Source organism: Xenopus laevis, chromosome 1S (assembly GCF_017654675.1).
Source record: "Xenopus laevis strain J_2021 chromosome 1S, Xenopus_laevis_v10.1, whole genome shotgun sequence".
In the NCBI taxonomy this organism is placed as follows: Eukaryota; Metazoa; Chordata; class Amphibia; order Anura; family Pipidae; genus Xenopus; species Xenopus laevis.
In genome coordinates, this window is record NC_054372.1 from 164,744,031 (window position 1) to 164,768,736 (window position 24,706).

General features: G+C 38.4%; 1 protein-coding gene across 1 annotated transcript in view; it reads left to right on the forward strand.

Moving 5' to 3' along the window:
* The window catches only part of lix1.S (limb and CNS expressed 1 S homeolog), an 86,339-nt gene that overhangs the window by 14,893 nt on the left and 46,740 nt on the right, over positions 1-24,706 (forward strand). The window contains exon 2 of the mRNA XM_018244345.2: positions 17,043-17,206. Within this exon, the coding sequence (XP_018099834.1) occupies positions 17,043-17,206 (164 nt within the window). The remainder of the gene's footprint in view (positions 1-17,042; positions 17,207-24,706) is intronic.

Genomic DNA, 24,706 nt, shown 5'->3' on the forward strand with positions numbered 1-24,706 from the left:
TGTCATCAGTCAACATCTGATCTATAGAATTCTCTCTGAATTCCTTGGCTCAACGGAAATTCACAGTCATAGGTTCCACTTGCCGTCATAATGGTGATGTTTGGAAACCTACTTCTATAGTCATATGTTACCATCAAGGGCATCAAAGGGAGCTGGCAGAGATACACGCATGATTAGGGGGTTGGAGAAGATGGGAACAATGCTGATTCTTATATATGGTTTTAACAAGATTTCTTTAAATTATATGGTGCTACTTATAGGTAGAACCATCTGTTCTATTTAGAAATATAAGGATCCTAGCTGGCACCATGGTCACACTAAATCTTAGGATATTGCTAAATTTGGCTGCAGGACAAGTACAATTAGGAAATTTATATTGTTTTACCTCGTTTAAGAGATACAGGGTAAACAGAAAAGATAGAGGATTGTGTCCTGGTTTGAACAGAGTATTAAGGTTTTCAAAAGAAAACAGGCAAGTTCATTTTATGGATGTAGTATATACTATTAATCGACAGGAGGAGGTTTAACTTTAGGCGTGGATACCAAAAGTTCATATTTGTGCCAAGTTAAATCACTGGGGATTTTTTTCTACTGACAATATGACTGGTGTAACTTAAGCACTAGTACGTCAGAGGGAATTGTCTTTAATTAGCAGGATAAGAATTTCACGTCCCTGTTAAATTCCAAGCATTAAATGGGTTCCTTAGGAATTTGTTAATAAAATTTGGTTCTTGGATGGGATATGGGTTCATACAAGTGATCTTCATGTTACATAGTGCCAGCACTTGCCTTACAATAATATTATAACAAACAGAGATCTTACAGTATATTAATGAACATGGGCTTGAATGAAACAGTAGAAATAAAGTGACTTTATTCATAATAAATGGAACTGAAATGTTACATGCCTCAAAAGAGCTTTCTGTGAAAATTCTCCAGCAATAGCAATGGTTATTGTTTATGAGTAGATGATAGCGAGCTGCTCTTTAAAAGGTGAAATGCACAACACAACTCCTACAACTCTTGCATCAACAAAAATATGAGTGTTTGGCATTTAATGTACAAGAGTAGATGCAAATATAGAAGAGCCTTTACTTTGACTCAAATAGTCAGAATAGGTTCTGCTTTATTTATTCCCACATAAGACAGATTTACCGTAAGCTGCAATACCTAGAGCTATAGTTGTCTTTCAGACTTTTTCTACTTAAATGCCCCTTAGAAGTTAATCCTTTGGTCAGGGCCCCTTGTTGCTCATAACAAGATTACAGATGTAGGTAAATAGCCATTTAGCCAAAGCTGGAAGGAAAGTAGAACAGGAAATACCTTTTTACACCAAATAACCGAACAAACTGACCAACAAACTGGACTTTCAGGTCTATGTAGGAGAATAAATGGGCATCCACCTAAAATCTTCCCCTAACTGCCATTCTGGCTGAGCTTTACTGTCACTTGTCCATGCTCCACAGGGAGCAACTGCTATTTGGAACTACTGACCTAAAATATAGAGCTGCCAATGTGCTTTTAAAGCTGGCCATACATGAAGAGATCCGCTCATCTGGCGACATTGCCAAATGAGCAGATCTTTCACCGATATGCCCACCAATGGCAGGGCTATTTTGGGGTAATCCAAACATTCGGCCCTAGGGATTACATCGGATTACAACGAGGAGCAATGGGCTCCGACAGGTCGGTCAGCGGAAAAATGAAACCTTCCTGATCGATATCGTGGCCAGATATCGATCGAGAAGACCAGTCGGAAGCTCCCACACACGGGCAGATAAATTGCCGAATTGGTCTAAAGGACCGTTATCAGCAGCTTTATCTGTCCATGTAGGGCCACCTTAAGTATTTCAAAGTAAGTACCAATTCCCACAGTGTTTTGTTACTTTGAAACAAGGTCCGTAGATTTCAGCTTGGCAGTCTGATTAATCAAGAAACCAGAATTCTTAAAATGGCCATGGAAGTGCAGATTTTACCATTGTACCCAACGAACAATCGGATGTCCCAATCTTCCAATCTGCCACTAACCATTCAGATTAAGTGGTAAAAGAATAAATCAGACAATGTTCTGGCCATGACAGCAATCGTACAAAAGTTATGTCCGACAGATGCTAGTGACAGTCACCCATTGATATTGTCAGATAGGCAATAAATGCAAAGAAATTATCATTAGCTGACAGAAAACTTTTAACTTGTCTCATCGACTAAAGGACCAATCACCATGGTACCAAAAACGCTAGTACGATCCATGCACAGGTTGAAAATCATACAAGACTTTGATTCATACAACTATATCTTAGTGTCAATGTCTACTTTTAGACTCAAACCATGACTGAGTATAGTAAAACACTTAAAAGACACTATCTGGAGGTTGTTGGGTCTGTTGATAATCTGTATGCCAAATATATGCAATCTATATTTTTCAAGATGTTGCTGATCTATAACTCCTAGGGGGTTATTTATCAAGGTCCGAATAAACGAACCTCGAATAATGTGTGGTTTTCGGAAGAAAAAAAATATGAATTTTTCCTGATTTATTAAAGTCTAATGTCTAAAAACTCAGAATCTGAAACCCGGCATCTAAAAGCTCTCGAGGTCCTGTATGAGTCAATGGGGAAGGTCCCAGTGTCTGCGCTGATGTCCGTACTGATATCTGATGAGTTTGTGGTTTCTGCCCAAAAAACTACGATTTTTTCGTAGATTTCGGAGAAACATGTTTTCGTGGGAAAGCTTCTAAGTTTGCTCGACCCTATTTTTTCGGGCTTCTTTCTTCATAAATAAGGTCCATTCAGGCAATTGGAGTTGCTAAAATTCACAAATTAGTCTCCTGAATAAGGGTCTAAACTTTTCACCAGATTATAATTTTTCACTTTTTGACACTATATTAGATTTGAACAGATTCACACGAAAACTCACTTTAAAACGTTTTTTTCACAAACAAACACATAATGTAGATCAAACTTTATTTATTATTATTATTAACATGTATTTATATAGCGCCAACATATTGCGTAGCACTGTAAAGTAAATGTGATTATACAACTACATCACATGAATTACATACATAGAATATATGGAGTAACAAACATCACAATCAATACAGGTACAAAAAGGTGAGGAAGGCCCTATGCATAGGCATACAGTCTAGAGGGAAGGGAGTAATACACAAGGTGTGGGAGTGGGCAAGATCGAATTAAGTGGGTGAGAAATGTGGTATTGCGTTTGGTAGTTAAGCAGAGTGAGGGTAGGCTTCTCGAAAGAAGTGCGTTTTCAGAGATTTCTTGAAAGTAGAAAGGTTGGGAGAAAGTCGGACAGACCGTGGGAGAGCGTTCCAGAGGAGGGGTGCAGCCCTTGCAAAGTCTTGAATGCGAGCATGTGAGGAGGTAATGAGAGAAGAGTTGAGTAGCAGGTCAGTAGAGGAGCGTAGTAAGCGAGTGGGTGAGTATATAGAGATGAGTTTAGAGATGTAGGGTGGGGCAGAGTTATGAAGTGCTTTGAAAGTCAGTGTCATTAATTTGAATTTGATTCTGAAAGGTAACGGAAGCCAGTGCAGGGATTGACAGAATGGCGAGGCAGAGGAGGAGCGGTTGCTGAGGTGTATGAGCCTCGCAGCAGTGTTCATTATGGACTGGAGAGGTGACAGTCTCTGGAGGGGGAGGCCAATTAAAAGAGAGTTACAGTAGTCTAGACGCGATATGATGAGAGAGTGAATAAGAATTTTGGCAGCGTCTTGGGTGATAAATGATCGTATTTTGGATATGTTCCTTAGGTGGAAGTGACAAGATTTAATAAGTGACTGGATATGAGGAGTGAATGACAGGGCAGAATCTAGGATAACCCCAAGGCACCGGGCCTGGGGAGAGGGGGTGATAGTGGAATTGTTAACTATGATGGATACTTCGGGGATGCTACTGGTGTTAGTTGGAGGAAAGAGAACCATTTCAGTTTTAGAGAGGTTTAATTTAAGGTAGCGTTGTGACATCCAGGTAGAGATAGCGGACAGGCAGGAGGAGACGCGAGTTAGGAGTTCTGGGTTGAGATCAGGAGATGAGAGATAGATCTGAGTATCATCAGCATAGAGGTGGTAGTGGAAACCATAAGAATTTATTAATTTGCCAAGGGAGGAAGTATAGAGGGAGAATAGTAATGGTCCCAGGACAGAGCCTTGGGGAACTCCAACAGAAAGAGGTAGGGGAGAAGATGCTACTCCATTGTAGGAGACACTGAAGGAACGATTGGTGATGTAAGAAGAGAACCAAGACAGGGCTGTGTCACGAAGGCCAAGTGACTGGAGGGACTGGAGGAGGAGAGGGTGATCTACAGTGTCAAATGCGGCTGAGAGATCAAGCAGTATTAGTAGTGAGAAGTGATTGTTGGCTTTAGCCGTTAAAAGGTCATTAGTCAGTCGAGTCAGGGCAGTTTCCGTGGAGTGTTGTGGCTTAAAACCAGATTGTAGGGGGTCCAGCAGGTTATTGTCAGAGAGGAATGAGGTAAGTCGGTTGTAGACTAGGCGCTCAAGTAGTTTAGAGATGAAAGGTAGCAGAGAGATAGGTCGGAGGTTGTCAAGATTGGAGGGATCAAGAGAGGGTTTTTTCAGGATGGGGGTGACAAGAGCATGTTTTAGTTGAGAAGGAAACAGTCCAGTTGAGAGGGAAAGATTAAATAGGTGAGTTAAGGCTTTGATTAGACACGGATTGGTATTGCGGAGAAGTTTTGAGGGAATTGGATCAAGCGGGCAGGTGGTAAGGTGAGAAGAGGCCAGAAGCTTTGAGACTTCCTCATCAGTGACAGGGGTGAAGGAGCACAGGAGGGACTGGGGAGTGTGGAGGGAGGGTGGTGGAAGTCTAGGGGGGTTGAGTAGTGTAATGTCCCTTCTGATAGTGTCAATTTTGTTTTTGAAGTGCTCAGCAATATCTTGAGCAGAGACAGATGTGCATGGAGGGGGTGGAGAAGGGGAAAGGAGAGTGTTAAAGGTGGAGAAAAGTTGTGCTGGTTTTTTAGAAAGGGAGTTAATGAGTGAAGTAAAGTATGTTTGTTTGGCTTGGAAGAGGCTGGTGTTAAAGGAGCGCAGGGCAGATTTGTAGCTCCAAAAGTCTGATTCTGAACGGGATTTGCGCCAGCGACGCTCAAGTGCACGTGAGTGTCTTTGGAGCGCTTTTGTATGAGCAGTATGCCAAGGTTGAAGTGGTTTGGGTCTAGAACGTTTAGTTTTTATAGGAGCAAGCTCATTTAGGGCAGTGGTGAGAGTACTATAGTAGACAGAGGTAGCCACATTAGGACATGAGATGGCTGAGATATTAGAGTGAAGAGAGTCAAAGGAAGAAGAGAGATGTGACACGTCTATAGCTTGCAAGTCACGGTAAGTACGTGTTTGGGGAATAGCAGGGGGTGAGGAGGGAGTTAGTGAGAGTTGAAATGTGAGCATATTGTGATCAGAGAGGGGAAATGGTGAGTTAGTAAAATTGGTGGTTGAACAGAGTCTGGTAAATATGAGATCCAGAGCATTACCATTGGAGTGAGAGGGGGAGTCTGAGCACAAAGATAAGCCTAGGGAGGAGGTTAGTGAAAGAAGTTTAGAGACAGAAGAGTTGTTAATGTTGTTAACGGGTATATTAAAATCACCTAATATGATGGATGGTATGTTAGATGAAAGAAAGTAAGGAAGCCAGGCAGCAAAGTTGTCCAGAAATTGTGCAGTTGGTCCTGGTGGTCGATATATAACAGCAATGCAGAGTTAATGACACTTTACAATCTACTTCAGATGGAAATCCTAATTCACATGATAAAAGTGACAATATGACATTTGATGGCTTGAACTTTACTGATATATGCAACATTGTGGATGTGAACTTAGACAGAAATGTATTTACAGAAGTCACTCCAACTAAAATTGATAAAAGTCGGTCCTCATCCTTCTACCCAATCCAACATAGGGGGCAGTATATTGAACTGTTCCAAAAATTAGTCGAACAGGATTTGGAAAAATTATCATATAAAACCAATTTTGTAAAGAACAAATACAAAAATAATTTCAATATTAGTTGGGGAGAAAAGAAAGCATTAAAAGAGCTGTCCCAAAATAATGAAATTATAATAAAAAATTCGGATAAAGGCGGATCAGTGGTGGTGCTGGATAGACTACAATATTTTACCGAATGCTCCAGGCAACTAGATGACTGTGAGACATATGAACCGCTACCCAGTGATCCAACTAATGATTACAGAGCTATTCTGGAAATGATATTTGATTTTGGAGTGGTATAAAGGTGTTTAAAAAAGATCAACATGATGAAATAATACCCAATAATTCTAAAATACCCATTTTCCATGCATTACCAAAAGTTCATAAGGGGGTTGAACAGGTTAGAGGGAGACCTATAATCTCTGGAATTGATGGTTTGAATGAGAATCTCTCTCGTATTGTTGACAACATGTTACAACCCATAGTTAAATTGTTGCCATCCTATGTGAGAGATACTGGCCATTATTTAAAAATAGTGGAAAAGATTGAGTGGTCAAATGAGTACAGTTGGTTGACATTAGATGTCACTTCCTTATATACCAGTATACAGCATGAAACAGGGATGAAGGCAATAGAATTTTGGTTACTTTATTCGAATATCTATGATACAGACACACAACAGTTTATCCTGCTCAGTATTGAATATCTCCTAACACATAACTACTTTATGTTTGACGGGGTTTTTTACCTCCAGAGACGGGGCACCGCAATGGGGGCTAAGTTTGCCCCCACATATGCCAACCTAGTAATGGGTTGGTGGGAACGGTGCAGCGTCTATGGACGAGTTAACCCCTTCAGACACTGTATAAAAAGTTACCAACGTTATATAGACGATTTGATCATAATATGGGTGGGTACTGAGCAGGATGCCACTAATTTTGTGGAGTACTGTAATGCCAATAACCACAATTTACAATTTACACATAATTGGCAAAAAGACAAAATTGAGTTTCTGGATATCTCCTTGAAGGGTGTTACTAAGGACAAGATTCAATGCGATGTATACATGAAACCTATCATGAGGAATACAATCTTAAGAGCCGACAGTTGTCATCCCAAATCGGTCCTGAAGGGCATCCCCGTGGGGCAATTTTGCGTCTTCGACGCATTTGTACCACTTGGGATGCCTTTCAGGACCAGGCCATGGCACTTTGGGATAGACTACTGGAGAGGAAATATGATACGAGAGACATTAAAGAGGCTTATGAGAGAGCGGTGGCTACTTCCAGACAGGACCTCTTAAGTGGGCCCCAAAAAAACTAATTGGGCAATAGACAGACAAATAAAAGAAAGAAAAGGACACTTTAATGAAAAGTCAACTTTGTTTATTACTCCCTATAGCTGCCAGGCTAATCAGATTAAAAAAATAATCAAAAGAAGATTAGATGTCCTTAAGATGGATCCATTGTTGGACAAATCGATCCTAAATAATATCAGATATGTATTTAAACGTAATAGAACTATTGCAAGTGATGTTTCCCCCAGTCTATATTTACATAAAAAAACTAGAAAAGATAGTGATATATGGCTAAATAAAAATGGGTGTTATAGATGTGGAAAAAAGAAATGCAAAGTTTGCAAACATATAATGATTAAGGAAAATTTTAAGAGCAGTATAACTGGAAAAAATTAACCTATACGTAGTTACATTAATTGTGACTCCAAATGTGTCATTTATCTGGCCACATGTGAGTGCGGCGTACAATATGTGGGTCGCACCTGTCGGCCTTTAAAAGAACGGGTACGAGAACATCTTACACCGGTCAATTTGAACAACTTGGACCACACCAGTTATAGTCATAGAAGAATATCAGCTATAAGCAAACATATTATGCTAAATCACGGTGGTAATTACAATTTAATAAAATTTCAAGGCATAGAACTAGTTAAATTAGGAGTGAGAGGAGGAAATCTGCAGAAAAAGATAGATCAAAGGGAGGTATATTGGATTTTTACATTAAAAACACGCCTTCCACAAGGGTTAAACAGTGATTGGGAGGTTTCATGCTTCCTCTAAATCAAATGAAGTGATTTAAAAATATCAGGACAATATCTGTTTATTTGGATTCTGAATTTTGTACTAATTTTGACCAAACTTTCCCATAAATACATAGTGGAAATATATGTAGCCTGAAAACAAACCATAAGTGTTATATGCTAATTTTAATGGGTGTATTGTTTTAATTGAACCTACTATATAAGGCAGAGAGCCAGGGATAGACTCCACCTCTGATGAAGTGCCAATGAGAGGCACGAAAAGCGTCAGGTGACTAGACACGCTATGGTTTAGTTGAACAGTCTCAGGAGAATGCCTGTATGTGTTTTTAAAGATGCTTGGAAATAAAGACATTTTTTTATTCTAATATCCCGTGGTCATGGCTCCAGTCTATCCAGTGCTGTCTTGAAGTTTCTAATTTGCCAGGAGCGGAGTCCGGCTGACTGAGGGCCACCACGTGGGTGGATGCGGACCGGTCGCATGTGAGTAATGTATATATGCATAGTTGCTAAAATTCTGACCTTGATAAATAACCCCCCTACAGGCCTGGACTGGGAGTCAAAATAGGCCCTGCCATTCCAAGTACACAGAGGCCCAAAGAGCCCCCTACCAGCTGAAACAGCCCCCTACCGGCCCACTATATGGTAACTTTCTATGGAACCATACAGCAGCCCCTCTGGCATTTGCCAGAACCCACAGATTGCCAGTCTGGGCCTGCCCCCCTAGTATCTTGAGACTTTGTAGCCATCATTCGGCTTAAGATGCTGGAGGATTTGTTCAGTAACACCTGTAAAACTATAGGATGAAGGTGCCTTCTGAATTTGGCAAAAGTTAATTACATTTGTCTTAAGGCTTATGGCACATCTGGGGGTTTGACCACAACAAGGCTGTCATGTAGACTCCTAATGTGTCATCACTTCTCATTCAAAGGAATGGAAAATAATTTAAATAAAAAAATATTGATGATTTAAGGGGGCACAGATGCTGAGACTATGTTAGGGCACAGTAAAGACAGGCAGGTGTGTGCTGGTCTACCATGATTATGCAGTCATTGCGTTTCAGGGGACTTTTAAAAAGTTTTAAACATGGAGGGGGCAATGTTACACCCCTGGGTCACTGTACAGAAAACAAAAGTTAATTGTTTTGTTCGTATTGATTTTTATTCCTGTATATCCATTCTCAAAGCTACTTTGCATATTCAGAGCTTCTCTGGTAGACTTGTGTCCCCATCTATAAACCCACCAATAGATTGTCTGAAAGCCAGAACTGCTGGGGTGGTGGGGTGCTAAGGCACGTTTTTCTTTAATATCATATAAGAGGGAATACTGCAATATTCACATTTGATCTAGTAGCAGATACCCTTTGTTCGATGTATAAAGCTTCTCAAAATCCTGAGGCTACAGTTGACATTACCATCAAAGCAGCACATTTTTAACATATGTATTCACCCTGGTGTTTTGAGAGTGTGGATGCCATGCATTGCATATATTAATTACAAAACGGTTTTGGTGCCAAGATCTTCCTAAGAGGATTTCTTATGAATCCCTTTGATATCAAAAACTTGTCTAGTGCTCTTTCAAAGAGGAAACGCACAGCATGATATCTTGGATCAAAACAGTGGTTTAACTAATTGGCAGTTGGTATGGGTTTCACACTGCCAAATTCCAAAGGATGCTGCCACACTGTGAATCAGTTAAACAGCTGCCTTTTAACTATGCTTAAAAATACACTATTCAATATAAGGTTTCATTACAAAATAAGATAAATATAAATTAATATATGGGCATGGTAAAGGGGCTGTCATGTATTTAAATTATTATTTTATCTTACAATGACCTTTTACTATTAGTATTAGTGATAATCTCAGTTATGCTCAATATCTTTTTTCCACTCTCCAATGTGGAGTTTAAAATGCTATCTGGTAAGCAGAGGAAGAAGATGAAGGCAAGATTAACCTTATTTTTGTTACTTATCCTTCTGTTCAGACAATTTTTTTTGACAACATTCTAACCATTTTCTTGTTTCTAGGACACATGGTAACAATTCAAATTCCAAACTGGAGAGCAGAAGTGCAAAACATTTTAAAATGTTCAAAAACCACAAAGAAAACAAAATAAAGACATAACACTATCAAGCTGTATAAAAGCTGGATAAAAATCAAATACCAAATTTCCCAAGTCTAGGATCCTTTAATAACTAATCGGCATGTTTATTTATTGGTTCCCATTTTGAAAGCATATCATTGGCTGCATTGTGTTACAGGTATGACACCTAATTGGGCAGCTATGTACAACGGGTCTCAATTTATGTAAGGGTACACTCATCAGGTTGATATCCGTTATTGCGCAGATGATATGCAAAAATAAAGGGACCATACGAATAACTAATACAGTAGATGTATACTATAAATAGACTGGCCCCGCTTGGACTGTGGGAGGAACCAGATGATGTGTAATCTTCTATGTAGTTAGGCTACAGGTATTTAGGAGGAACATAGTGGTCCTATGAACGCTCCGACGGGACTCCGGCTAAGCGCATCCCGTTACAGCCGCCATTTCGCCTTGAGAAAGCTAATAAGCGAAACGCGCATTGACAAATCCTTTGCTTTAACTGATTTTATACTATACTCAATAATTTTTTGGTCATAACCCTACCCGATTGACATCTGGATAACTTTTGGGCAGATATAGTTTGGGAAAGCCCGCCGGAGGGCCCACACATGGGGCAATAAGCTGCCGATTCGGTCTGTCGGCAGCTTTAATCGGCCCGGGTATGACCACCTTAAGTCTACTAAAAAATTATTTCAACATTAATTAAACCCAACAATATTGTTTTGTCTCCAATAAGGATTAAATATATCTTAGTTGGGATCAAGTACAAAGTACTCTTTTATTATTAAAGATAAAAGTAGGGTCTCCAGATATAAAGTGATTACTCACCACAAAAGGGAAGAGGCCCAGGTGCACCGCCCTGAGCCCTCAGCACGGGGAGCAGACAAACCGTAAACCTTTTGGAGCAGGCACTCAATGGAAGCAAACGTCCACCAGGCAAATATTGTGAAGAGAGTTTTATTGTGTCCACAGCCTTACGCGTTTCGTGTCACAAACACTTAATCATAGGCTATCATAGCCTATGATTAAGTTTGCCTTCATTGAGTGCCTGCTCCAAAATGTTTTCGGTTACTCTTTTATTATTATAGAGAAAAAAAAATAAATCAAAAATTATTTGATTAAAATCGATTGTGGACAATGTAGATGGCCTTCCCATTATTTGAAGCTTTCTGGATAAAATATTAGGGATGCACCGAATCCAGGATTCGGTTCGGGATTCGGCCTTTTTCATCAGGATTCGGATTTGGCCGAATCCTTCTTCCAGGCCGAACCAAATCTGAATCCTAATTTGCATATGCAAATTAGGGGTGGGGAGGGAAATCGCGTGACTTTTTAACACAAAACCAGGAAGTAAAAAATGTTTTCCCCTTCCCAGACCTAATTTGCATATGCAAGTTAGGATTCGGTTCGGTATTTGGCCGAATCTTTCGTGAAGGATTCGGGGGTTCGGCCGAATCCAAAATAGTGGATTCGGTGCATCCCTATAAAAGATTTCTAGATAATAAATAATAATGAATCCGATGCCTGTACAAAACCTAGTGCAAACTTTCTAACTTGTGATACATTAGCCATTATATTCTCTTAACAGAGGGATTTACTAATCTCTAGCTATCAAGCAGAAGAACCTGTTTTCAGATGTCTAGGAAATTCCCCATGAATTCAGGAGATAAAAGCAGTGGTAACTTTGTAGTACAGGTCTTCACACAAAATCTTTGTTGCCTTTCCCCCTGTACAACATAGCAGGTGACCCACAACCCTCTACTGGCGCAGCCCACACACAACCCCAAGGTTATTCCACTGGACAGAAGTAATGTAAGATAATAATATGATTATTTTATTTAAATTTTGAGTTGACTTTTCCTTTAAATACACCCTCTCTTTTTAGGAAAACGATTGAGGTAATGTAATAAAATTCGGTAACAGAAAAAATATTCTATCTGCCTTTGCGCAAACAATTTTTCCTTTGCGCGAATTTAATATTGCTTTTGCGAATCCGAAAACTGTTTAGCGACCTCTTCCGACAGTGGAATAAGGTTTGAAAATTTTATAGTTTGCGCCAGTGCGCAGTGAATGTAATAAAACTTCTTACTGAAAAAGTTGTTATGTTTGCTCCAAAAGATTATGACAGCATCAAGCACTTCTTAAAAGTGGGCAATGCACAATTAGAATTTGCAATGCAATAACAGTTTAAGGAAAAATACTACATTGCGAAATACAAATTTTTATTCTTATTTGTGCAAATAGTTTTTTCTTTGCAACTTTTATTACACTTCTTCATGTCTGGTTTCTAGCGTTAGTTTATAGGCTTTGGATTAGTGAAAGATAGAATCTGTCCTGTTTCGTTTTGCTGAAAAATTTGCAAAGCAACAAAAAGTCATGAAACGTATTTAAGGCAATTTTTTTTACCACAGGAGAGATTAAGTCACATATGGGGGAATGTAATAAAAATCGCTAACGGAAAAACTATTCGCAATGCGAAAAGTTATGCCTTTGCGCGAACAAATTTTGCTTTGTGCGAATTTAATATAACTTTTGCGAGCCCGGAAACTGTTTAGCGACCACTTCCGACAGTGAAAGACCGTTTGCGAATTTTTATAGTTTGCGCCAATGCGCAGTCAATGTAATAAAACTTCTTACTGAAAAAGTTGTTATGTTTGCTCCAAAAGATTACGACACCTTCAAGCACTTCTTATGAGTGCGCAATTAAAATTCGCAATGCGCAATTAAAATTCGCAATGCAATAACAGTTTAAGGAACAATATTACATTGCGAGATGTTGATTTTTAGTCTTATTGGTGCGAATTGTTTTGCTCTTTGCGACTTTTATTACATTCCCCTGTCCAAGGGGTGCTGTTTGCAAACCATGCATCAGAGATACCAAACTATTAGCGATGTTGCATTTTGGACATCAGTAACACAACCAGTAACCCCTCTCTCTGGTTGGATTCCATTATTCATTCTAGTCTGTGGCTTTATAAACTCCACATTAAAGTACTTTGGTGGCTTCTTATGAATGTTTAAATATAAATTCAAATTTTAACCAACAGGAATAAAATAAAGTTTAGGTTAATTTCAGTGTAATAAATCATGGCAGAGTGTTAGTGAATGGGAAGACCAATAAAGTTGAAAAGGTAAAATAATTTAGACGACCACCCAATGTGAATTCCGAAAGCTCTCAAGCTTAGGTGCTTTGGTGATTAAAACAAGTAATATGAGACTTGCCTGACATTAAAAACGCTTGATTATTCCGCTGCACCATAAAAGCATTGCAGTAAAATTGTTAAGGATATGACTCAAGATATTTGGTATAAATTTGAATGGGATAGTTAATACTGACGACCAATGTGTAGACATGTGTCTTTGGTTTCTGGTATCGCTGTTCAGTGAGTGACTCATTGTAAATTCCACCATGTATCCCTTAACTGTTAGTGTGTGGGATATTGGATGTGTGTCAGCCTAGTTAATCGGGATTTGGCAGAATCAGATACAATCAGTCAATGTACTGGCAGGTTTGCCTTAATAGGATTGTGTAGGCAGGGGTTTCCATTAAAGCATATTGTTAGTTAAATCTCTTTATTCTCAACACCTTACTATTTTCAATACAGGTCAGCCTGAGGTGTGAATTGCCTTTATTGGCTGCTCAGCACAAGTCATAAGAATTAAGAAAGTGAAAGATTAGAGAGCCCAAAGGAAAGCTAGAGTCTAGGCACGTGATCTTTTAGATTAAATCAGGTAAATTCCACTCACCTCCTTCCATTCCTATCCAGTGTATGTACAGGGGGATTCTGTAAAGTTTTTTCCTTTGGACCCCATTTTGCTGTATGAATTAGAGCTGAATCTGATATGTTTAAAGGCGAAGGAAAGTTTAAAAGTAAGCTTTAGCAGAAAGGAAGAAACACTGCATTTCTTTTCTTCTATTGTGTACACATGGGCTTCTGTATCAGACTTCCTGTTTTCTGCATAAACCTCCAGGGCTTGGGCTTGAGCATGCTCAGTTTGCTCCTCTCTCCCTCTCCCCCTCACTTCTCCTTCCTCTCCTCCCTGCTGTAATCTGAGCCTAGAGCTATGGGAGAGTCAGGCAGGAAGTGATGTCACACCAAGCTAATATGGCAGCTTCTATCCTAAACTAACAGCGATAGCTTCTAGAGCTGTTTTCTCAGGTATGGTAAAGCACTCTACAGAATAAATATAGCATTCTAGCTTACACTATTGTGGTTAATTTATTGGCCATAAACTGCCTCAGTAGCTTTACTTCTCCTTTAATGGGCCTTTTCTCTAGAAGGTTTTAAATGGCAAAATGACAATGCAACATAAAGTGCCATGTCAAAGTACTGAGAGAAATGACAAACTGTAGTATGCTGTTTGTATAACTATTCTACTCCCACATGAAAAAATATTTTGCATCGTGGGCAGCTTTTTGGGGGGATTATGTACAAACCTCTGCTTTTAACTCATTATTCCAAGAGGATTTGCTCCAGGGTGTTCATATTAGTCTGTGCATCTTAATTTTCAGTTAGTGCTATAGATAGAGCATTGGGATTGTTAATTGGAATGAAATCAGGACTTTGACTATGAGTTGTCTCATTGTTAATTTGTCCTTGTGTTCAGGCTCATTATCAATTATCATCAATCAACCATCACCCAAGATTCACTGTTTAGAAGAAGATTCTTTTGCAGTATTCTCCTGTATTTTTGCACCATCCATTCTTCCTTCTATTTCAACAAAATGTCCAGTCCCCAATGACGATGCTTCTGAGACCATACATTAATGTTTTACTTTTCTGTTCATAGTCCTGGCCTCATTTTGCAGTCCTGTTTGTAGGAATCAGTGTCCATTGATCTATGCTAATCCTAGCAGGGAAAATGCTGTCTCTCTTGGATTCCTTATGTGTTATCATTGATGCCTTTATGAAAGCAGAAAAGGGTTTTCACAAGGAACTACAGGGATGAGTAAAATTTGATGAATAGAATATTATATATTAATCAGACGTCCGTAAACCAATAACTAACTGGTTTCAAAAAAAGCAAAAATCCCAAGACCTAATATACAAGCTGGTTATGTTATTATACTGTGTGAATGTGCAGACTTGTTTTCCCAGTGCTGCTAGGAAAGATAACAACTCCTACAACAAACACCTGTGGGATTGCTGAGTATCAAGATTTCTTTGCACAGTGTGGGCAGAAAATGTTTCAGTCTCACAGACGTTCATGCTGAGCAGGCAATTTACAGCAGCCGAGACTAATTTACATGTATTAAGGAGTGTTTGCTGTGCTATATCTGAGGCTAACTGACCTTTGTTGGGTTTCAGTTTTGATGCTTCCATTGAGTAAGGATAAGGTGAAGTTTGGCATTTTCTCTGCCAGCACAAAAACACCAGCAGAGAAATCATCAATACTAATAGTGCCAGTATGAAATAGTGTCGCAAGAGTGTTAAGCGTGTGCAAAATGTTTTCTATTATATAAGGCTCTGATTCATTTGGTCCAGATTCCTGGATTTGGATGAATCCAAATCCTGTTAAAAATGGTTTGGATTCAGCTGAATCCCAAACCAAATCCAGGGTTAGTTCATCTCTAGTATCAAATCTGTCACAGTGCACACGGGTGGTGGATATTGGCCAAAAAAGAGTCTTTAGATTTAGAAAGGCTATTGTGATGATACTGTTTAGCCTTGCCAGAGTTTATTTTCTTTAATGTACAGTTTCAGTTAAATTCTTTTGGTTCTGGTGCGGCCACCTATACATTCTCATAAGCCCTTTCTAATGCTTTTAACTTTAAATTCTGTTCCAACCATTCATTCTTGAATGTTCTGATTTATGTTTGATATCATCAGAATGTGCTCTTAAATGCATATTATACTGTTTTTCTGACAACCACTTCCACCCTAACAACATAAACATCTGACTGCATCTGAGTTAATAAGAGCAGACAAGAAGAATTTGCGCATTTAGCAGCATGTCTGTAATAGGAACTTACATCAAAGCAAAGCAATGCATTGTTAAAAATGAATGTTGCTTTTTCGTGACTTTGATTTGTATTTGAGGAAAATACAAATATCCCTTAAAGGAGAAGGAAAGGTTAAAACTAAGTAAGCCTTATCAAAAAGGTCCCCCTTAATATACCAGTAAACCCTCAAAGTAGTGCTGCTCTGAGTCCTCTGTCAAAAGAAACACTGCATTTCTTTCCTTCTATTGTGTACACATGGGCTTCTGTATCAGACTTCCTGTTTTCAGCTTAAACCTCCAGGGCTAGGGTGTGAGCATGCTCAGTTTGCTCCTTCCCCCCCCCTTCTCTGCTGTAATCTGAGCCCAGAGCTATGAGTGAGCAGGGAGAGACTCAGACAGGAAGTGATGTCACACCAAGGAGTATGTACCGATGCCTTGAGAGGAAAACTGAAAAAAGGGCTGCCTCCTTACTTATTCAGCAAGGCTGAACTTTACTATTGTACAATCTAATCTTTTCAAGTAGTGGCTGATTATTTGACATACTTCAGGGGTTATTTATTAAATCAGAATGCAAAAAAACTCAAAGGTTTTGAGGGTTTTTTCCTGTAAAATCCAAATTTTTAGTGGGAAAAAACCCTAAAATTTTTGGAGATTTATTATATCCTGAGGATGGAAAATGTCAGAATCTCTGGTCCCTATCCTTTTTGGAATTTTCTGTGGTCTGCGCTGGATTTAACCTGAAAATCTGACTATTTTGGCCTTTTTGGGCAAAAATCTGAAAAATTCTTTTTTTTGAAAAAAGCCCCAAAAAAATTTAACCCCCCCCCCCCCCAAAAAATTAAAAATAAAGGCATTTTTACCTTGAATTTTTTTCTGAATTGAGTGCAAAAACAACTGTGTATAGGACTTTTACACATTTCTTCTTTTTCTTATATAACATTCTTGTTATTGTTTGTCTGTTTCTGTACAGTAAATGTGGTGGCATTGCTTCAAGAATTCTGGGAAAACAAAGAAAAAAGAAGAGCGTTTTTTCCCAGTGAAAGTCTGGTGGCTTATGAATCTGTTCCCTCCCCAGACCCTCCATTTGTGTGCTATGTGACTCTGCCTGGTGGCAGCTGTTTTGGTAACTTCCAGGTAAGGCCACATGTTATATTGTTATTCATTATGAAGCATCTCAAACTGAGTGCATGATGCATGAGCGATGCACCAAATCCACAATTTTAGGATTCGGCAGAACCCTTAATACTACATGAACGATTCAGCTGAATACCGAACTGAATCCAAATCCTAATTTGAATATTCAAATCAGGGGTAGAAGGCAGGAAGAGAACCATGTGTAGTTACAAGTTTCTTTGTTCCTTGTTTGTGTGAAGAAACGTCACATGATTTGAACGCACAAGGATTTAGCCAAATCCTGCTGAAAAAAAGCCAAATCCTGTCCGAATACCGAACCAAATCCTGGATTTGGTGCATCCCTAAAATTAATTGAACAGACTTAAAGGAGAATTCAACCTCCCATATAAGAAAACTCACTACCCCCTACCCTACATAGTCCCCCTCCCTGCTCCTGCCCGCACAGGTGATAACTCCAGTAATTACCCCTCATTGCAGAGTAAGCCAGCAGAGCTCATGGGCGCCATCTTCTTCTCTTGGGTAATCTTTGGGTCTTCTACCTTCCCTTCTGCTATTTCCATCACTTTCGCCGCTTGCGCAGTTTTCCAGAACCGGAAGATTGCTTCAGCTGTGCGTGCGACGATGGTGATTACTTTGCGAAGATTACTGAAGAGAAGACAATGAGCTACGCTGCACTTACTCTGCAACAAGGGGTAATTACAGGATATGGGGCAATTACTGGCGTTATCACCTGTGCGGGCGGGAGCAGGGAAGCAGGACTATGTAGGGTAGGGGGTAGTGGGTTTTATTATATGGGGGTTGAATTCTCCTTTAAGAGGACACATCCAAAGAGTCAATTCTATGGGAAAGCCAACATGAACTGGTAGAGATCTAATTTTTGGGAGAGAAGAATCTGAACAAATAGAAACAGAAAAGACAGTGACCGGGTGAAAAAGAAGGTGTTGGAATTTTATGATAGAAGGGCTTGAAAACAGAACCATCAGGATGTATTTATTTATATAGCTTTGCACAGGTTACGGAATTCTTTGAGGAGTCAAGAGACAGAAATAATAAAGAAATACTATAGGGAAGAATAATGAAGAAAAACGATGCATTGCAATGTACTACAATAAGAAGGGCTATTTATGTATAGTAACATTCATTGATACCCTGGGAGTGCTGAAGTCATAACCGTGAACCAGGAGCCAGAATTTTAGGCATAAAAATCAGCTTTTTATCATTTGTGATCCTGTATTTATTCCTGTTTTAGGGATGTCATACTATAATAACAAATCCCATCCAGATTTATTGGGCCATAATTGTTCTTATCCTCCTGCAATATTTGTTATCCTAATTTCTTGTCATTTCCCTGCACTGTAATTGTTTTACTTCACTGCTGTCATGGTCCGTAGACTTGGACAGCTGCCGTTTGTGTGGTCCTGTTGATGGAAAAGCTGCGTTCCTTTCAGATCTCCCAGGTGGTAGATCTCTTTCTCCTCTTAGGGGAGCTGAAGCGATCAAATTACATGTGTCTGGGTGCAGTTAAACAACTCTATAGTGTCTGTAGGACTTTTGTAGCAGGCTATAACTCTGACTTACCCCCTACCATAAAAAGGAAAGATAACGAATGTGAGAAAGGATGGAAATGTGTGTTGAATGAGTGCAAAGGGAAAACAGAATGACTAATAATGACTCCTAAAATAGGGCACTGTAGTCTCAGCTATTTGTATTATTCTGTGCATTCTACGCAGAGGCAATGGCATAAAAGTAATTATCACTGTTACTTAATGTATATACATAAATCTGTACAAACAGAAATAAAATAAAAATTGCTGAGAAAGAAAAATAAATATACAGTATATATTATGTATGATTTGCCAAATACTATACAGGTATGGGACCTGTTATCCAGAATGCTCGAGACTGGGGGTTTTCCGGATAGCAGATCTTTCCGTAATTTGGGTCTTTGTGTCTTAATATTACTAGAAATTCATTTAATCATTAAATAAACCCAATAGGCCGGTTTTTCTTCCAATAAGGATTAATTATATCTTAGTTGGGATCAAGTACAAGCTTCTGTTTTATTATTACAGAGAAAAAGGAAATACTTTTTAAAAATTTGGATAAAATGGAGTCTATGGGAGGCAGCCATTCCGTAATTCGGAGCTTTCTGGATATCGGGTTTCCAGATAAGGGATCCTATACCTGTACTCACATGTCTGATGCTTTTTATTGCTTGGGCAAGAAGAATGCCTTGGGCACACACTAGCCCCCCCCCCACCCCTATCATTTATCATCTTGATAATGAAATTAAATAAAATCTTTATATATTTACAGAATATCAAGGGTATAATTAGTTTAAACAGGCATCTCAAGGCATAAGTGTTCTTGTTTTTAGTTAAAGACTGAAGGTATCAGAGTACAGGCATAGGATCAGAGTATAGGCATAGGAGAGCTGCTGAATAAAAAACAAAATAACTCAAAAACTACAAATAAAAAAAAAATTAAAACCAGTTGCAAATTATCTCAGAAAATTCATTTTCAAGTTCATTTAAAGGTGAACAACCCCTTTAATATGATATGTTATATTCATTTTGGGGTATAGTTTTCCTTTTTAAACCAAAAGACTTCTGATGGCAGCAGTAGGGATCTAGACATGCTAAAGTGTATTCTAAAACTATGAAAGGAATTAAAGACCATGCGAATGGGAGTTCTGAGAATCTATATTGATGTAGCCCTGTCTGATACATTTTTCTTGTATTGCAGCTGCTCATTACTGTAAATCCCAATAAAAATATTGCTCACAAGGCAATTTTATGTGAAACTCATTTGCAGCAGATTATGTATTTCAGAACAACATTTTTGTCATTTGTGTCATAAGCATGAATCAACTCAATATTCCCGGAAAATAGGGAAATCATAAAAATTCACTCTCTTGCACTTCCAGATAAACACGTTAAGCCTGAAATAAATTATATTTAAGGAATTCCCACGTGACTCTTTCCTTTAACATAGATTTGGTTTTCCTGATAACGGTTTTAAAGTGAATGGTTCTCTGGAGGATTATTAACATCATTAAGCTGTGTTTAGAAAGTTTGCCTGAATCAGACATTGGGAAAGAAGGAACAGTTCTGTGCTTGGACTGTCCATTAGAGAATGTGGGAGCAATAAAACAGATTTAATACTATGTAATGCTGTAATGGAGTCTTAGAAGAGAAATACCATTATCACAAGATACAGTTTCATAGCACACAACTGTATTAGTTAGAACAGTGTATGGACACAGCACAGTATTACTAAATGCAACCTGTTTTTCTATTAAAAAAGGGTATTTTGTAGTGCTATATCCATATAAATAATGGTGTTCATTAATAGAAAGTGACATATATGAGAGAACTCACAGTGTTACAGACTTATGTGATAAGAAACTAGTTCTGTCTCTTCCTAGTCTCTATAAGGAAAAAGCACTGGGTTAAGGTATATGCCAGTTTCAATACTCTGGCTGTTCTACTGTAAAGTGTTGATGTAGTATATTGTATTTACAGTATATGAGGACACAGTAAACTGATAGCTCCTTTGCAGGAATATAAGGGCCCCACCCAGAGAGTGTTACTTGTCTACTAATACTGATAATGATTGTCTATTATTAAAAGAGGTGTTCCCAAAATGCATTAGGCATCCATTACACAGCAGCCACTTGTTTTTAATGGTTTGATAAACAGTGTTTTTTTTACTTGAGACAGTGGCACTAAGTTTAGCCAGTAGCAGTATCCCTAGTAACCAATAAGATGTTTGCTTTTAAACAGGTGACCAATAAATTCTACCTGCTGATTGGTTGCTATAGGTTTATGCACCTGAGCAAAGTTAGTGGGGGTCATTTATCAACACTGGCCACATTTGCCCATGGGCAGTAACCCATGGCAACCAATTGGATTGCTGCATTCATATAATACATGTCCTTTTTAAATTAAACATGGAACCCAAATTTTTTTTTTTACTTAAGCATTCATGGCTGTTGTAAGCTGTCAGCTGTCAATCAAATATTGTCTCCCCCTCCTCTATGCTTTAGGTATAGAGTCAGGGCAGACAATTACTTTCACTTTCCATTCAACACTTCCTAGATGTCACTGCTCTCCCCACATTCCCCCGTTCTCTTTACCATTTAATTGTGTAGCCAGTGTATGGGGATGGACATTGGGTCCCCCATTCTGGTGCACAAACAAGATTCTGAGATGATGCAAGGCTTGTCTTAATAACAGTGCCCACAAAATGGCTCCTGCCTGCTTGCTATAATTATGAATTCCCAGACAGAAGGAAACAAGATTCAAATAATTTATACAGTGTAATTAAAGTTAACTTTTGCTTGATTAACATGGTAAAATAGGATTTGGGATTATTTTTTAGGTCCCCTTTAAAATGCAGAAAACATGAAAATAACCTTTCCAATATTGGAAATGTAACAGCTGCATTATCATGAATTGAATCCCGTAAAGAAATCTAATAAGCATTGACGGAAAGGTTGTGCACTTGCACCTCTTGATAAATGTTACTTGCTTTGAGGGTAGAGGAAGACCAAGGCTTTTGATCTCTTTAATTGGAATTACCTCTTCTAAGAATGGCAGCTTGTGCCTTCTAATGTGCAAGGTTGTATTTAAATGGGCTGGGACTAGGAGAGAAAATTAAATGGAGAGAAAATGTGTGACTTATATAATAAAATAAAGCAAGGTAGAGTATCAAAGCCTTCAAGCCACAAGAGAAGCAACATCATTCTCTCTCTTTTTCTCTCTCTCTCTCTCCCTCTCACACACCTATACCTAAGTGTTACCAAAGATATTTCATCTCAAAATCCTGCAAAACAGAATATTGAAGAGCAGAAGATGAGATTGCTGCTTGTCTTGCAGCCTGTATGAGCTGATTGCATGTTCAATAAAGTTCTGACTGCAAGCAAAAAAAAAAGTCCTTGGTGCTTCCTTAGATGAAATACATGAGAACATGGTGCTCTTTCAGTCTGGCTTCTACCGTGACAAGTTTCAAAAAGTTTGTTGCTGAAAAAAGTTGCTCCAAAAGTAGAGAATGGGGAAAAAAACAAGAAAAATATACAGAGTAGCATTCTCATAAATATATGCACCCTTACGTCGCTCAGTGTGAAAAGGATCCAAGTGATATTGGGCCAGGAACCCGAGCCATGTGAGTAACCTGTGAAAATTACTTAATTGTGCCACTCATTCATCAACCACAACGTGAATTAGTGGTCAATCATATAAAAAGGTAAAGATATGGTAGACACCCACTTTATGCTCCGTGTAACTTTGGTAGTAGATTATACTCACAGACATGCAAATTAGAACGCGCTTATGAAATCCCTTCATATGGACTGGAATACCAGTCCCTTTCTCTTTAATGGGTAATAAAAAGTGGTATGTGCAGAAACATTTAAAACTTTATAATAAATAACCAAAATAACACCAACAAACAATCCATTAAAATCTGCAGTCAGAACCAGAATTCTTTTGGCATTTCTTAGTGATCACAGCACAAATGCCTCCAGGTCTTTGCATCCTAACTAGTGATGGGCAAATAAATTCGCCAGGCGTGAATTTGCGGCAAAGTTCCACATTTCGCCACCAGCAAATAAATTAGTGAAACTGCTGTGAATATTCACAGGGAAAAAATCAGCCATGTTGAAAAAAATTGGACATGCGTCAGAACAGTCTCGCGCATAAACATTGTCTCACGTCAAAATTATATGGACACCCATTGACTTTAATGCATTTGGCCAAAATAGCCGTGCATATAAAAATTGTCACGGGCTTCGAAATTGATGCACGTCAAAATAATTTTGATGCCCAGTGACTTCAATGCGTTTTCGCGAAAGGGGAGAAATTTGCCCATCACTAATCCTAATGCCATAGTTTTGCCCATGGGGCTTCCTCATAGAGCAATGACGCTACTTCAAAATGACTGTTTTACAATAACATCATTCTCTTAAATATAAAATGTGGAAACGCCATGGTGCTATGGTGCTATACCCATTTATTGGAAGCCACTGAGTCTGACCATAGAGACAATGTTTCTGATAAGTTTTACGTTATTTTTTATATGTTTTACTCAAAATATTACATGCATTAAAACAACTTGACAAATGAAATACACATGACTCTACCAACCTTCCACAGTAACCCTGTATACAGTTCTTCTCTTTTATTTTTTTACTAAGGTCTGCTTTGAAACAAAAAGCTTTTAGGACTGTGTGCTCGACTTTATATTTTTCTTAAAAGAAAAGCTTAATGTTTTGAGAATATAGAATACTATATTTGTGGTAAGGTTGTTTTGGGTGGGTGACTGATTTAGTAATCCTTCCATCTTCTACTGACAACATTTATTACATGTCTATGCTTTTAAAAATATTTCTATGCCATTTTTTGGCTGTCTGTGAAATCCTCAAAACCACATGGTATGGTCATGAAACTGTACAGTAATTTCTATTTCCCACAGTAAGACCTACACTAGTCCCAACTGATCTGACTTTTGGCTCCCCTCTTCCTGAACTCAGCCATTCAGCCCTTATAGTTTCAGCAGATGTTTTTGCTTTTAATAACATAAAGCATTCTTTTTTATTTCTATTTCATTGAAGATTGTTTATCATTTCAGATAATTACCTTGCCCTACATGTTATCAAGTGCAATGCGGCTATCATTTATATCATTTATGTTGCCCAATACACTTGACTTGTTTATGTTTATTTTTCTTGTATAGAAGTGGCCATTTATATTCAGGTAAGTAACAGGTATTACACATTTTTGGAGCTGTGTATGATAAGCGTATGTTTTCTAATATTTCTATTTCACATAGTTCAAGTATCAACATTGCTGTCTGCAAATATATTTATGTTCTTATCAAGGTGAAATACAGACACCAAGCTTATTCTCTCAATCATGTATCTAAGAGAAACTGAATGCCCAGTATCATAGATTTACCTGCTAAATTGATAATGGACTTGTGATTATCAGGTGAATAATATACATTTTAAACAAATATTGGCCTTAAACTGTGTTAAAAATGTGATTAATGGGGCTGATGGATTGAAGGCCTGGATCTTGAAATGGCAGAGTGCTATTGTCTTTATGGAGATTGGCTTTTTAGGCAGTATAGTAGAAAAACAGGTAGAAGGTAAAGAGTTTTAAATAAGAAAACCTTTTTTTGTTATCTGACTTTAACAAATTGACTTCAGTAGGGAAAGTTCCTTGGAGCATATTGCATAGGATAATATAATCTTTCTTGACTCCAAAATGGACCACTATTTTGATCAATTTTGCATTATAAAACTCATTTATAAATGCAATTGCAGTGCTTAAACACTATTCAGAAACACATTTGCACCTATTCCACTGGCTTTGATGAGGTGCAAAGTTCAGGGCGCACAGACACAAGTGAGTTCTGCAATTAACACCTTCCTTGAGGAGGTGTTACTTCTAGGTAAAAGAACTGATCGGGCAGGCTCAGTCTGAAGGCCAGTTAGAG